Genomic DNA, 14,060 nt, shown 5'->3' with positions numbered 1-14,060 from the left:
CACACAGTAATGGCCTCACCTGAGGACACATTTCTCAGACCGTGTCACCCGTGACGCAGCATATGACTGTCTCCCATAGATAGAGCTCACTTGTCCACAGTGACAAACTTCAGTGATTTCTGCCTTTCTGCATGCCTTAGCTTCCCCCCAGATAAAGATCCATTGGGCATGAAAATCAAACTCACAGTCTGCCTTGCCAGATGCTAGAACTCACAGGAAGGGACCATTACCCTTTACCAGGGAAGGTGTGCTGCCTTTTGGTATCTCATTGCAAAATGGAGGTCCTCATAGGACAGCTAGCGAGACCACCCAGAATAACAAAATGACATCTGGAGTAAGCTGGGCATATGTGGCCCGAGGGAAGGTGTTTGTAAAGACCTCGTGAAACTTTAGGTCAGGACACAAAGCTGCCAGCATTTGCTCTGTTTTTGAGGCAGAGTCCCACTGCGATGCCCAGGCTGGCCTTGAGTTCCGAAACTCAAATCGCAGCTGACCAGCCACCCCTAGTTCAGAGCCGTGAGGTTTTTATTTAAACTGTCAGGAAGTGGTACTATTGTCAGAGTCAAGTCTGGTTTCTCTGCAGGTTTTGGCTTAGAATAGGTGGCGCTAAGTCTTGTAGCCTTTGGGATGGTTCCAACAATCCTCAGGTTGTTCAGACCAAAACAGGAGCTGGGCTGAGGGAGCTGCTCGGTTTGCACGCCATCAGATTAGGAGAACCAAGGGGGGGGGAGGGAGAGAGAGAGGGGGGGGGAGAAGAAGAAGAAGAAGAAGAAGAAGAAGAAGAAGAAGAAGAAGAAGAAGAAGAAGAAGAAGAAGAAGAAGAAGAAGAAGAAGAAGAAGAAGAAGAAGAAGAAGCAGCAGAAGCAGAAGCAGAAGCAGAAGAAGCAGCAGCAGCAGCAGCAAGGAGACCACTGTGGCGGCAAGTGACCGTTATCTCGGTACTGCCTGGAGACTGCATCAAGGGAATGACGAGTCAAGACCTGCCTTGGTTACATGGTGAGACCCTGCCTCCACCCCCTCCCTAAAATAAGCAGGGTGCAAGTGACAGGGATGCGCAGTCATCTTACTTTGATAGCTGACTTAAAAACTACTAGACCTTCCTAATGCAGACAAAATACATTCATCTGCACACACAAAACTTTGCACATTGAGAGAAAGGTGAAACTCTCCTGCTGTCAAATGCTCTACCACCCCCCCAATGTCATATCAGAGAGCACCCCCTCTCCCACCCCTCCCATCCCCAGAAAACAAGATGAGGACTGACCAAGAGCCTGGTGTCCCTGATCACACAGAGCTGCTTGGCCCACTGGCCCAGCCACTTCTTGCGCCACAGGAAGGCACAGATGCGGGCGTCACGCATCAGCTCAATGCTGGCCTCGGGCGAGGGCCACTGGTAGGGGGTTGCCTTGCCTTTGCTGTTCTCCTCTTCATCGTAGGACTCATAGGAGCTGCTCACGGCCTCTCCGTCCTCTGCAAGAAAGACCCGCCCAGTCGGTCAGAGCCCAGCTGGGCAAGAGGATTAGCGCACAAGAAACACTCCAGAGAGCAGCAAGCAGGAGCAGCTGGGGACCCCGGGCTACCATCCACCTGGCCCTCTCATCCTTGAAACAGCTCAATGACTTTCCACCCCCACCCATTGGAAGGAACTTCTCAGATGCTGACTCAGACCACAGAGCACATTTCCCTGCCCAAATCCTATCTGCGTGGATCCCTGACAAGCCCGATGAGCTGCAGCTGCCCTGCCTATGAACCGCGTGCTTGCCCTATGGGCCTCTGGTGCCTTAGCCAATAGGGGTTCCAGGTTCCAGGCTGGGTCTAGCTCTGCTCCAGGTCTGGGAGGGGCCTGTCTTCTCAGAAGGGAAAAAAGAGTAGGAAAGAGGCTGTCTTTCCTCATTTAGGGTGTGTGTGGTCGTGTACACCTTTAATCTCAACACTGGCGAAGCAAAGGCAGGCAGATGTCTGTGAGTTCCAGGCCATCTTGGTCTACACATTAAGGCCCTATCTAAGAGGAAAAAGAATAACAAGAACAATGTGCTGGGTCCTGGTCAGAGCCTCTCTTAACATACCTGCCAGGTCCCCAGGCCATGTGCCCTCTTCTCCTTAGACCAGCCCCCGGCGCCTTACCTGGGCTCTGTCTTCCGGCTTCTCCTACTGTCGGCCAGAGGCCGCTTTACGTTCTATCTTAAAGAATCCTTCAGCGCAGCACAGTAGAAACTGCGCGATTGGCTGCACGCTTCACCATGTCCTTCCAAGTCTAGTTCATATCCCTGCTGTCCTGCAAGCTGTTACTCCTCTCCAGCCTCACCTCTGTGGTCAAGGCCAGCGAAACCACGTGAAAAAGTCAGTCTACCTCCTACCCATGCATGCATCCAGGCATGCATCCAGGCATGCATCCAGGCATGCATCCAGGCATGCATCCATCCATCCACTGATGTATCCAGCCATCCATGCATCCACCCATCCATGCATCCACCCATCCATGTATGCATCATCTATATATCAATATATTCATCTACGCATCCTTTAAAAAGTATTATGGAAAAGAAAGGGGGACTCTGGATTCCCATGTCAACCCCTATCTAGTGTTCTTGATACTCTACCTGAACCCCCAGTGGACAAGGAGCCCAATATTCTCCCATTGCTAGACACTCCTCTCTACTCAGAAAATCAGCCCTAATTGCTGCTTCTCGGTGCCCTCATACAGCAGTTCCTGGTCTGTCCCTGAGGCAGCTCCTCCATCCCTTGACTCGCTTCAAGAGACAAGTCATGGGGCCCCATTTTATCTTATTAGCTGGGTTCCTGCATATTAGTTAAACAGAGTTGCAATTAAATTAGAATATAGATAGGAAAGAAGCATGGGGCTACTGTGAACTTGTTCCAGTCATTGTGCCAAAGAACAAAATCAACTTTTGTTTCAATATTTCTAAAAATAGCACTTTAAGTATTTCCATAACAGTTTCCTTTCAAAGCAGTATGGTGCTGCTCATCTTCCTGGCTTGCCAAATACACATAAAACAAAAGAATAACCAGTTCATAATTTATACCTGCTATATCTATTAAATGTAGAAATATGGAAAATCATGACACTTTCCAGAGGGGCACCCTAAACTCTCGTGTTTCTGTAGTATTGTGAACTCACACAAACCTCTCAGAAAGCGGCCTGGCAACCCATTGTTTTGAGTCATAGGGCATGCTTACTTTCTGACCCAATAATCCGGGTCCTGGGAGCTTATCCTGGAAACTAACTTTCAAAAAAAAAAAAAAAAAAAAAAAGAATAGAAGCCAGCAAGATGATTCACTGGGCAAGGGTGCTTGCTGCCAAGCTTGACATCTGACCTCCACGCATGTGCGGTGATATGTGCATGTAGCATGTGCATACCCCACCTGCTACACCTCACTCTTAAAAAATAAGTAAATGTAAAAATTAAAAGAGGAGGAAGGTTGAGGTTGAGTTTTTGCCTAACCTGCACAAGGCCCTCAGCTAGATCCCAGCACCAAAATAAATAACTCTTTAAAAAGAGTAAGAAGGGACATTCCAGCATTAACATATCCACCGGAGTGTTGCTTAGTAGCCAGCAGCAGGGGGCTGCCTAAGTCAGTGTGATTTCATCGACTTGGAAGCATTCACATACCCACAATCAATTAAAGCCCTGAAAACGAGTCTGCAACTCGGTGAACTCCCTATAAGAAGAGGGCAGAGGGAGGTAGAATTCAAGTATGCATGCAGATAGACCACAAGGCAACAGAGAATTCAGGTACGCATACAGATAGACCACAAGGCAACACAGAACTGCAAGCATGAATGTAGATAGACCACAAGGCAACAGAGAACTCAGGTACGCATGCAGATAGACCACAAGGCAACACAGAACTGCAAGCATGTATGTAGATAGACCACAAGGCAACAGAGAACTCAGGGGCTTCAGTGGAGAGGAAGATAGTAGGACCAGGGGACTTAGGGGAAGTTTCCTGAATTCTCAGTAGTGTAGCATCTGTAAAAGGGGAAATGAGAAGAGTGACCCATGTCACTGGGGTTCTTCCTTCCAGAGCAAGAACGAGCCAAGAGAGGCTGCAAAGCCAGGTGTGAATGCTCTGGCTCTGTCCCCAGTGCCCAGTGTGTGCTTCTGAGATGGCCCTGAATGCCAGGTGGGGAGTTCTGATGGTGTGAGGCCCCCAGAAGCGAACTGAGACAAAACAGCTAATCCTAGTATCAGGAATAGCTTGGGAATTGTGAGGGCAAATGTATTGCTATTGTGTTCCTCCTTAGAAAAGACAGTAGGCCCTCATTAATGTTGAATTTTTCTCAAAACAGATTCCTGGCTTGCAGGGGTGTGGAGTGAGGAGGAACGAGAGGTAGGAGATAGTCCTGACCAGGATGCAGTTCTCTGTCCTGTGAGAGTCCTCAGGAGCCAAGGGCTGATCACCATGTAGGCTAACAAGTCTTAGATCCATGTTTCCTGGTTCTACGGTTGCAGCTTTACGGAAGGCAGAGTGTCCCACAGACAGGGCTTTACAGAGGGCAGCGTAACACAATAATACACTCACTGGGCAGGAAAAGTGTACGACCATGTGCATGCAGGACCAGCCATGGGGAGAAGAAGAAGGCAGTGGCCTCCTGGGGCATGCACCCATCTCAGAGCAGGTTACGAGCAACCCCTGGCACTCCAACTCTGAGGACAAGCAGTACCCAAGGTGATCGTGGCATAAATGACTCCTTCAGGCAACTGTGCTGATCTGGGGACTCCAGTAGGGAGATAAGATCCATAGTGACCTGCAGGATTGATATTCAATAGCACAGACAGAGAAGATAGAGAGAGGGGAGAGGCGGGAGGGGGAAAACGATGGGGAGGGAGAAGGGATAAAGAGAGAGGCATAGTCAAGCACAGACACCCAGCTGTAGCATGAAGCTGCCTATACTAGATACTAGTTCTCAACCTGTGGATTGCAACTCCTTTGGGGGCCGAACAACCCTTTCACAGGGCTTGCCTAAGACTGTTTGCATCAAATATCTACATCCATGATAGTAGCAAAATTGCAGTTCTGAAGCAGCAATGAAAATAATTGTATGGTTGGGGTCACCACAACATGAGGAGCTGTATTAAAGGGTTGCAGCATCAGGAAGGCTGAGAAGCACTGCTCTAGAGGCTGCTCACTGCTGTCCCCTCTGAGGTGCGGACTCCTCAGGAGAGGCTAAGGATGTCATTTACCTGCTCTGTTCACATCCAGAGGCCACCGCGAGTCGTCACTAGTGACTGTCATGTGGCCAGAGTGGAATGTGTCATGTCTGGGATGCACTTTTAAGAAACAGACAGGCACTTCCACTCTCTTTACAGAGGATGCTTTGGTCCTGGAGGATGGCTGAGTCAACATGAGATGCACCTGGGTACCCAAATTACCCAGGATCAGAAGTGCCACACTGCTCAGAGTAGAAACCAATGCCAGGGAGTTATGGGTTACAGCTGCTGGTATTTCTCCAGCAAGACGCATAAGAATAAAGAACCTGATATATTGGGCAGAGAGGGGACCTTGGTGTCTCCAGTACAAACCCTTAGCGCACTCAGCAGTTGCTCAGAGGGCAGCACCGGGACACGGATAATAAAGCAAAAAAGGAGTCCCAGCATCTGGCCTTGTCAAAGAAGCCGATACAACCCTGATGGCCATTCAGCTGGAGAAACACCTATGCTTAGTGCTCCTTCCTCTTACTGTGACCAGGTCACCCTGCTCTAGCAGATATGGGGACAGCAGGCTCCCACCACCTGCTTCCCTAGCCCACTTCACCTGGAGAGTTCAAATGACACAGTGAGCCGCCCCAGGCCAGGCGGTAACCAGCAGGGACGCACAGGTGTGAGACAAACACCAGCAGGCCGGGTGTTTCTGACCACTTGTTTGTGTGCAGGTGAAGCATCTGCGCCTGTGTTTAGAGACAGGTTCTGGCTGGCAGGGGCCACACCCAAGAGGGGAGATGGCTCAGGATACACAGAGGTGATCACTAGGTGAGTCACGGTTTCTACCTTCGGGATGCAGCCAGACAGCATCGCCACACCCTCGGTTGGCTTGGGTCTGAAATCACAGCCTGGTTGGGCCTCGCCAGCACTAGCTCAGTGGGCTGAAGAGAAGCTCGTCTGCCCACAACGCCAACCACTTATAATATCCTCGGTCCCAACAAGCCCTCCCCTCCCACACAGTTCCTGGGAATGGGGGCCGTAGGCAGGTGAGGAGAAAGAGAAAAGCAAGTGTCAAGTTCCAGGTCCCATCTCAGTCTAGCCCCATTGTTGAAGAAAAGTGCAAGGCCCTGTTTCACTCAGGTTCACCCATCGCCAGGCGCCCACGCTCACCTTTGACCTTGAAGGCAAAGTGCTGTGAAGACTGCAAACCTTCCTCCCACAGGAGGAGTAAGGAAGACCTGAGAAGATGCTAATCTTGATGTTGCTGCCCCAGAGAGGCCACTTGTCAAAGGCTTGTCCCCAGTGTGGTGTTACTGAGAGAACATGCTGGACCACTGAGAGTCTTTGGGGTTGGAGAGCTGGCTCAGCAGTTAGGCACACTTGTTTTCACAGAGGGCCCAGGTTTGGTTCTAATCACCCACGTGGCTCCTCACAACTCTGGAACCCCAGTACCAGAGGCTCTGAAGCCCCTTCTGGCCTTCTTGGGCACTAGACACAAGCATGGTATATATACATAATCTTATGTATATAAAGAGGCAAACACTTATACAGATAAAAATAAATGATTTTCTTAAAAAGAAGGCTCTAATAAAAGAGTAGAAGCCTTGTGAGAGGTCCTAGGTATTGGGGTATCCTCAAATGGGTCACAGGGGCCCTCCGGGGCCCACCCTCCCTATCCTTCTTTGGCTTGGTGGCTTTCAGGTAAGCAAGTTGCACATGCCCCCCAACGTCCCCCATGGCTGTCAAAGCAGCCTATAGCAGCGTGCCTGCCCTATCTTGATGAAGAGCCTCCAAAACTTTGGGCCTAAATAAGCCTTCCTCCCTTCTAGGTTAATCCTCTCAGGTATTTCACAACAGTGAGGAAAGGGGCGATGGACCCCGGCCAGGAAGAGCGAAGTTCTAGCTCCCACCATGGCCAGCAGCATCTTTGTATGCTCCTCATCACTGTCTCCCGACTCACCTGGCCCTGCCACGGTGGCCTCCTTGTCGGTCAAACACACCAAGGCATTCTCTGACGAAAGGCCTTTGCTCTCTGGCCAGAATTCTCTGTCTGCAGTTACCTGCTTGCTCTGTTCCTGTAGCTTCAGACCCCAGCTGGAGGTCAGAGTGCCCTGCTAACCAACTGCCTAACTGCTTCCCTGCAGCAAGCAGAGCCACTATCCTGTTTTCTGCCCTAAGAGCCATCGCCAAACACAGTCTGATTTATGTGCGGTCTGTGCTCTATCCACATGAGTGTTCTCGCCCTGCTGGGGGTAGCAGAGTAACTGAATCCAGAGAAAGAACATGAATGATTCCCTCAAACTCAGCCTGACCTCCACATCTGTTACTGCCCAGGCCACAGGACCCTCGGCCAGCGCATCTCTCTTGAGCCACCTCTCTGTGCTCAGTAAACAGCCAGGAAGGAGTCTGGAACCCCGTGGATACAGGAGCATCCCCAGATCCCCTCACAGGCAGGCAGGGTGTTGGACATTTCACAGAGACCCAACACTGAACTCCGTATGGCCAGTTCTCAACTGAGGCCATTTCCCATGTCAGGTCACTTTGCCCGAGGTGAGCCTGCCTGTCACCTGGTGATGAGTCAGCCTGTAGATTAGAGCAGACCCTCAGGGCCCTAGCCCCTGGGACATACCGATGGGGGACGTGTCATATGGGACATACCGATGATGGACGTATCATATGGCTCAGCCTCTTCATAGTAGCCCTCAGGAGACTCAATCTTTGGAACAGTGAGCTGCTTCCGCTCTGGAATCTGTAGCATAAACAGACAAAGCCAACAGCTTCAGATGGGGCACACTGGGAGTCACCACAGTTAAGAGGGAGGTAAAATAGGCCTGGCTGGGCTCTCAGCAAGTTGACAGGGGACCAGGGTCTACCACGAACTCTGCCCTGGGGGATGTGATGGCCTCCAAGCCTTGTTTGCCTCCTCTCTAAGAAAGACTCATAGCAGGGCCATTTGGGGGTATATGAGCCAAAGTGTGAGAGACTTGGGCTGGAGAGATGACTCAGAGGTCAGACGTGCTCTCTGCACGATCGTGTGGAGCAGAGCTGGGGTCCTAGGGCCCTTATAATAAAGCCAGCTGTCCTGCAGATGTGTGTGTGTGTGTGTGTGTGTGTGTGTGAAAGAGAGAGAGAGAGAGAGAGAGAGAGAGAGAGAGAGAGAGAGAGAGAGAGAGAATAGGAGAGATTATCCTCATGAAACCCAAGGAGGTAACTATAATTGTTGAGGGGCCTCTACAAGCCCAGGGTCTGAAGTCTGTGTGTGAAGGGCAATGGGTATCAATGGGTATGACAGGAGCACCCCCATCCCTGCCCCAGGACCACCACGAGCTCAGCTGAGGCAGGTCTACAGAATCCTGGGTCTAATATCTGCTTCCACCCCACTGTGCTTGGCTTCATGTCAATGGTGCCACAGCCATACAAGAAGGAGCAGGGTCACGAGGTCATATCCTAATGAGAGCAGGTGCTGTGTCCGCTGGCAGAGGTGGCTTCTGAGATGTGCCATGCCCCATGGGCTGTCTCCTTCCTGAGGCCAGGCCTTGCATACAGTAGGCAGGCAGGCACTCAGGGGTGTTGGGGACGCAGCCCCGCCGCCGCTCCTATTTCAACACCTCTCCAATTTGCTTTTTGGTCATGGTCACAGCAATAGAAACCCTAACGAGGGCAGTGATCATTAGCCGAGAACCCAGAAGACCGCTGATTTCAATGCTGACATAGCCACTGGGAGAGACCCTGAGCGGCAGAGTTTACCAAGGTCCATACTTCTGCTTATTCTCCAAAGAGCCAACTAGCACATACTTTAGGGAACTGTTGCCTCTTAGGGAATCTTAGCTCAGCTACTTGATCCTGGGGTCACAGTGTGGGGAAACCATCCACAGACCGTGCATGCTAAGGAAGTGCAGCTGGTGCAGAAAATGGTGCTAAACAAAGCAGGTAGCTGGTGGGGGACCAAAGGGCTGAGGGCTCCTGTGTACCAGACCCTAAGATGAGACGTAAAGATGAGTTGCAAAGATGAAGGGTGGCCCACATGACCTGAGGCACTCATGCATCCTTCCCTGGCAAGCACACTGTGGAAAGTTCTGGGGCTACAGTAAGTAGGCAGACCACTTCCCACAATGGCCATGGAAATGCCATTTTGGGTGTCGGTTGCTTCCCCCAGCAGAAAGCTCCCTTGAGATCGGTACTAATGTCACGGTCAGGCCTCAAGTCAGGGGTGGGGTGGGGATGGTATGCTTGTCAAGATGGAAAAGTGGTGGCCAGCAAACATCTGTTTCTCTTGCAATGACCACAGCACCTGGCTGCGCACACTGCAGCCTGGAAAGACCTCAGCTGAGTCATGGTTCACACCCACAAGTTTGCTCCAGACCCCTGGCTGCCCTTCCCTGCTGCTTGGACCTGGTCCTCTCTGACTCCGTGGGGACTGAAGTGATGACCTACTCACAAGAGATAAGCCAGGGCTCAGAGCTGACAAGCATCCCAAGCCCAGGACAGAGACTGCCAACCTGGTCCAGACAGAGGCCCTGTGGGATACAGAATCACTGAGAAAAGGAGGTGACTCTGGCTCAGGCCCTGGGGCGGAACTGCCATGTGTCCTGCCTGGGAGGCCTAGGTGACAATGACTCTTGTGTTTCTGTCTCCTGACTCACCTGCCCCTGCTTCTCTGGAAACAATGGAGTAAGATTTTCACTGTTTCAGGCATAGTGAGCAGGAAGGTTTAGGGGCACAAGCATGAACACACACGCGTGGGCAGGAAAGAGAGGGCCTGGGTAGGGGAGTGGCCTTCCTCATGCCACATCTGGAAGCACCTAAGGGTGGTAGTGGGTGTTTAAGACAGAATTTGGAAGATCTTGGATACTCCACACCCTTCTAGCAAAGAAAGTCCCTCTGATGGAGGGAGGGACTTGCACGGTAAGGTCAATCGGGGCTACTACAACTTTCTGCAGGCCTGCAGACTGTCCACAGGACAATCACCACACCTCAGAAAGGCCCTTGAGACTGAGCTAGTCCTAGGAGGTGCCATTTTCTCCAACTCCAGCACCAACGTTCTCTCAGATGTGGTCCTCGAGCCTCCTCATACTGAGCAGCCCCATTACAGACAGCTCAGGAAGTAGCTCTCAAGGGGATCATGTCTACCTTGTCATCAGTGAGGCCTCTGCTGTGCCAGAGGCATTGGGGGAAGCTGGAAGGAACACAGCCCTCACTGACATACAGAGTCAACAAGAACCTGTGTTCAGATCCCATCTCTCTGCCTCCCCAACGTCAGCCTGGACCAGGACTCTCAATGCTCTGAGACAGTGACAGAGCCACCTGTCCCTTGAGGGGCAGCAGGGGAACAGATTTTCATGGAGTGGGGTGGAAGTTCAGAAGGAGGCTACCAGCAGCATCACGGGGACACCCAGAGATGAAGATCGGCTCTCCAACAATTACTCTGCCCTACATGAAGAGTCCCACCAGCTGCCACTCTTGGGTCAGGGGACGCCTACCATGGGACATCAACCTGGGTACTTGAGGACCACCTCATCGCCCCATGTGGTGGAGTTGTGTTTCCCAAATTGAGGGACCCTGCTGTCCTCAGAAAGCTTTGAACTGGAGGCTGGGTCGGAACCATTCTGGGCCTGAGACCTTTCCCGAGTCTCACAGATCCGGTGATGTCCTACTTGGGTAGAGCTCCGTGCTGCTGTGGAGTACTGGTCCAGGGCCCCTGCTTCCTAAAGACAACCTCCTAGACACGCACGGTCTTGGATCTTTTCTAGGAAGCCTCCCTCTGGGGAAAGATACTGGGCTCAGATGCTGACACTGTCACTTCTAGACAGACAATGAGCTTCCTCTGCTTTGTCCTGGCTGGATTTTTAAAAAGTCAACTCGACACAAGCTACCTGAGAAGAGGGAACCACACTTGAGAAAATGTATTTATAAGACGGGCCTGTCATGCATGTAGGGCATTTTTTGATTAGTGATTGAGGTGGGAGGCCCAGGCCATTGTGGGCAGTGCCACCCCTGGGAAGGTGAACCTAGATGATGTAGGAGAGCACACCGAACAAATCGGGGGAGAAAGCCAGAAAGAAACACTGTCCGTGGCTTCTGCTTCCGTCCCTGCCTCTAGGTACCTGCTTCAAGTTACTGCCTTGACTTTCCGCAGTGATGGACCTGGAAGTGTGGGCTCAAATAAGCCCTGTCCTCCTCAAGTCACTGCTGGCTACAATGTCTATCATAGCGATAGAAACCTAGTATACCCTAACATGTAAACACTGTGACTCGCCACACCGAATGCTGCCTTAGTGTGGCACCTCCAGTGTTGTGTGCCTTACAGACTCAGCCCAGTGAACCAGTCCATCTGGTCAGACAGATGTCAGCATCACTGTCACTTAAACACTGAAGAGCAAAGGGCTGGAGACTTGAAATAACTTGCTCGTGGTCAAAGAGCTAGTGCTGGCCACAGTGAGACCTGACACAGGACTGTATGATCTATGATTTTACACATCATTCATCCATCCAAATATCTATCCACTTACCCACCACCCATCCAGCTATCCATCCACCCATCCACATAACTATCTACTCATCCATCTACCCATCCATTTATCTACCCTCCTACATCCCTATCCATCCTTATCCGCCCACCCATCTACCCAATCACCATAAATCTACCTACCCGTCCGCCCACCCAGCCAACCAATCACCATCAACCTACCTATTCACCCAGCCATTCACCCAATCACCATCAATTTACCTATCCACCCAATCACCATCAACCTACCTACCTATCCCATCTATCCATCCATCCAATCACCAACTTACCCATCCATCCATCCATCCATCCATCCAATCACCATCAACCTACCTACCTATCCACCCATCCATCTAGCCACCCACCCCAATGTGTAACTATTTCCATATGGCCTACTTGGAATAGATACTATATGAGGTGGTGGATAAAAGGTATCATCCTTGTCCTGCAGAGCTTATATCTCATAGAGGAGATAAACAATAAGACAACAATGTCAGGAATGGTGGGGGCCATGGTTGGACACAATATAACTGAGGCAGAGCAGGAATACAGTGGCTTCTTTGTCCAGACCAGAAAAGTCTAAGAGCTTCTGAGAGAAGAGGAGGGGTCAGTCACAGACAAGCCAGTAGCCAGAGAGTACAAAGTCTTTGAGGCAGAGCCAACCTCGGGGCAGCAGGGCAGTGAGTGAAAAGCCAGCATGAGGAGGCTGCACACACTGCTGTTGGGCAGGAGGTGGAACCTGGGCACCATAGTGGGAACAGGACATCCCTATCCAAGCTTTACAAGACAGACCGGCAGGTCTCAAGTATAAGGTGCAATGTAGCACAAATTCTTTTTCTCCTCTATAGTGGAGACACTTTTAGGCCATGCTGACCTGGAACTCCCTTGTAGCCCAGGCCAGCCTAGAACTCATGAATAACTTCCTCCCTGAGACTCCTGTGTGCTGGAATTATAGGCATGAGCCATCACACTTGGCTAAGAATTATCTTTTTAGAAGGCCACAGACACACGGACTGGTGACCAGAGCAGTTTATGGCCCTGCAGTGTTAGGTACAAGGTGACACTTGACAAAAACATTTGACAAAGCCTCTGCAGGCACATTGCTCTCAGCACCTGGAGGGTCCTGGCCAGGCTTCCTGTGTTCCAACTTCCCCGAGCTGTCTCCTGCACACAGAATGTGCTCAGAATGTGTCAGACGCTTGGAGGACTGATAGACACCCATGGGGACAAATGCAACCTCTGAGAGCTCGAGCCGGGAGGTAGATCAGGAGTCCTGCTTTAACACTCACCGTCTTGGGTGGAGGAAGATCTGGAAGGCTCTTCTGTGGGGCTGAGGAGTGCCGGCTGGGCTCCCCATTGGTCAGTGGACCCTGCTCCTCGGGCACTGTAGGCAGCAAGAGGAGAAGGCTTCAGTGAGGGGTGCAGGCTCTCATTACTTGGGATGTCTGCTCACTTGTCCTGGCCCTGTCCTGTGTATTCTATTTGAGCAGGTGTTAATTACCCAGGCAGGCAATTCCTCCAAGAATAGGACATAGCAATGGCTGGCCCTACATAGATTCCTCAGAAGTAGCCAGTGTGAGGTTTCTGGAAGGTTCCGCACCTGTCCCCTACCTGCCCCATTTTCAAAAATGGCCCAGCCACAGAGCCTCGGGGGCAGGGCAGCTTCTTGGCTGTCACTATATTGAGCCACACAAAGCACCAACCTGGTGATTATGGCTCTTTCCTCCCACTATTTACCCAAAAGTTCGAGTGGCCATGGCACTGCATGAACTTCTCAGACCCTGACTTGTCTTGGGGGAGGGTGAGGAAAGGGTGTGGGCACCGCACCAAAGAAGTTAGGCTCTCCAGTTCAACCAGCCCAGCAAGACAGTGCAGGCTTGCTGAGGGCCCCAAGAAAAGCCTTTATCAGGATATTGCAGAGTCTCTGGGGGAACCCCTTCTCAACTCTCTCCATGTCTTTCTGTTTGGGAATTATAGAAAACCTTTATGTGACCCCTGCTGCTAAATGTTCCATAATGCTCTGGCCACACACACACACCAGAGGGTCTAAGAGAAAATGCTTTAGGCAGAGGAGTAAGGTGTCAGGGACAAGGCCCTGAGTCCTTCCAGGAGAGAACCCGTGCTGCCTGAGAGTACGCTGTGAGCTTCATCTTTTAATATCACAGTTGCTGACACCACCATTTCTCCTCCCTCCCTCCCTCAAGCAGACTTTCACCCAAAGAGGCAGGCTGGGACCGTGGGATCAGCGCCACACACGGCCGCTCTCCTAAAGTGTCTGAATTATGACTTCCTCTTCCTGTGATGATGCTGGGAAAAGCCAAGACATTTTAGGGGCAGATTCCTTGTCCAATAGGCAAGAAGGTGGTGGCCCCATTGAAACATCCAAAAAT

General features: G+C 51.2%; 1 protein-coding gene across 4 annotated transcripts in view; it reads right to left on the bottom strand.

Moving 5' to 3' along the window:
* The window catches only part of Afap1l2 (actin filament associated protein 1 like 2), a 102,440-nt gene that overhangs the window by 17,939 nt on the left and 70,441 nt on the right, over positions 1-14,060 (bottom strand). For 3 of the 4 annotated variants that reach the window (XM_050147582.1, XM_050147592.1, XM_050147597.1), the window contains 3 exons: positions 12,960-13,054; positions 7,824-7,914; positions 1,265-1,470 (listed from right to left, as the gene is read on the bottom strand). In XM_050147582.1, coding sequence (XP_050003539.1) covers positions 1,265-1,470; positions 7,824-7,914; positions 12,960-13,054 — 392 coding nt within the window. Of the gene's footprint in view, positions 1-1,264; positions 1,471-4,687; positions 4,772-7,823; positions 7,915-12,959; positions 13,055-14,060 lie in introns of all 4 variants that reach the window. The other variant, XM_050147604.1, reaches the window with a different exon arrangement.

Source organism: Alexandromys fortis, unplaced genomic scaffold, assembly GCF_014885135.2.
Source record: "Alexandromys fortis isolate MF-2015 unplaced genomic scaffold, M_Fortis_MF-2015_v1.1 scaffold_16, whole genome shotgun sequence".
NCBI classification, from domain to species: domain Eukaryota; kingdom Metazoa; phylum Chordata; class Mammalia; order Rodentia; family Cricetidae; genus Alexandromys; species Alexandromys fortis.
This window is presented reverse-complemented; position numbering and strand designations above follow the sequence as displayed.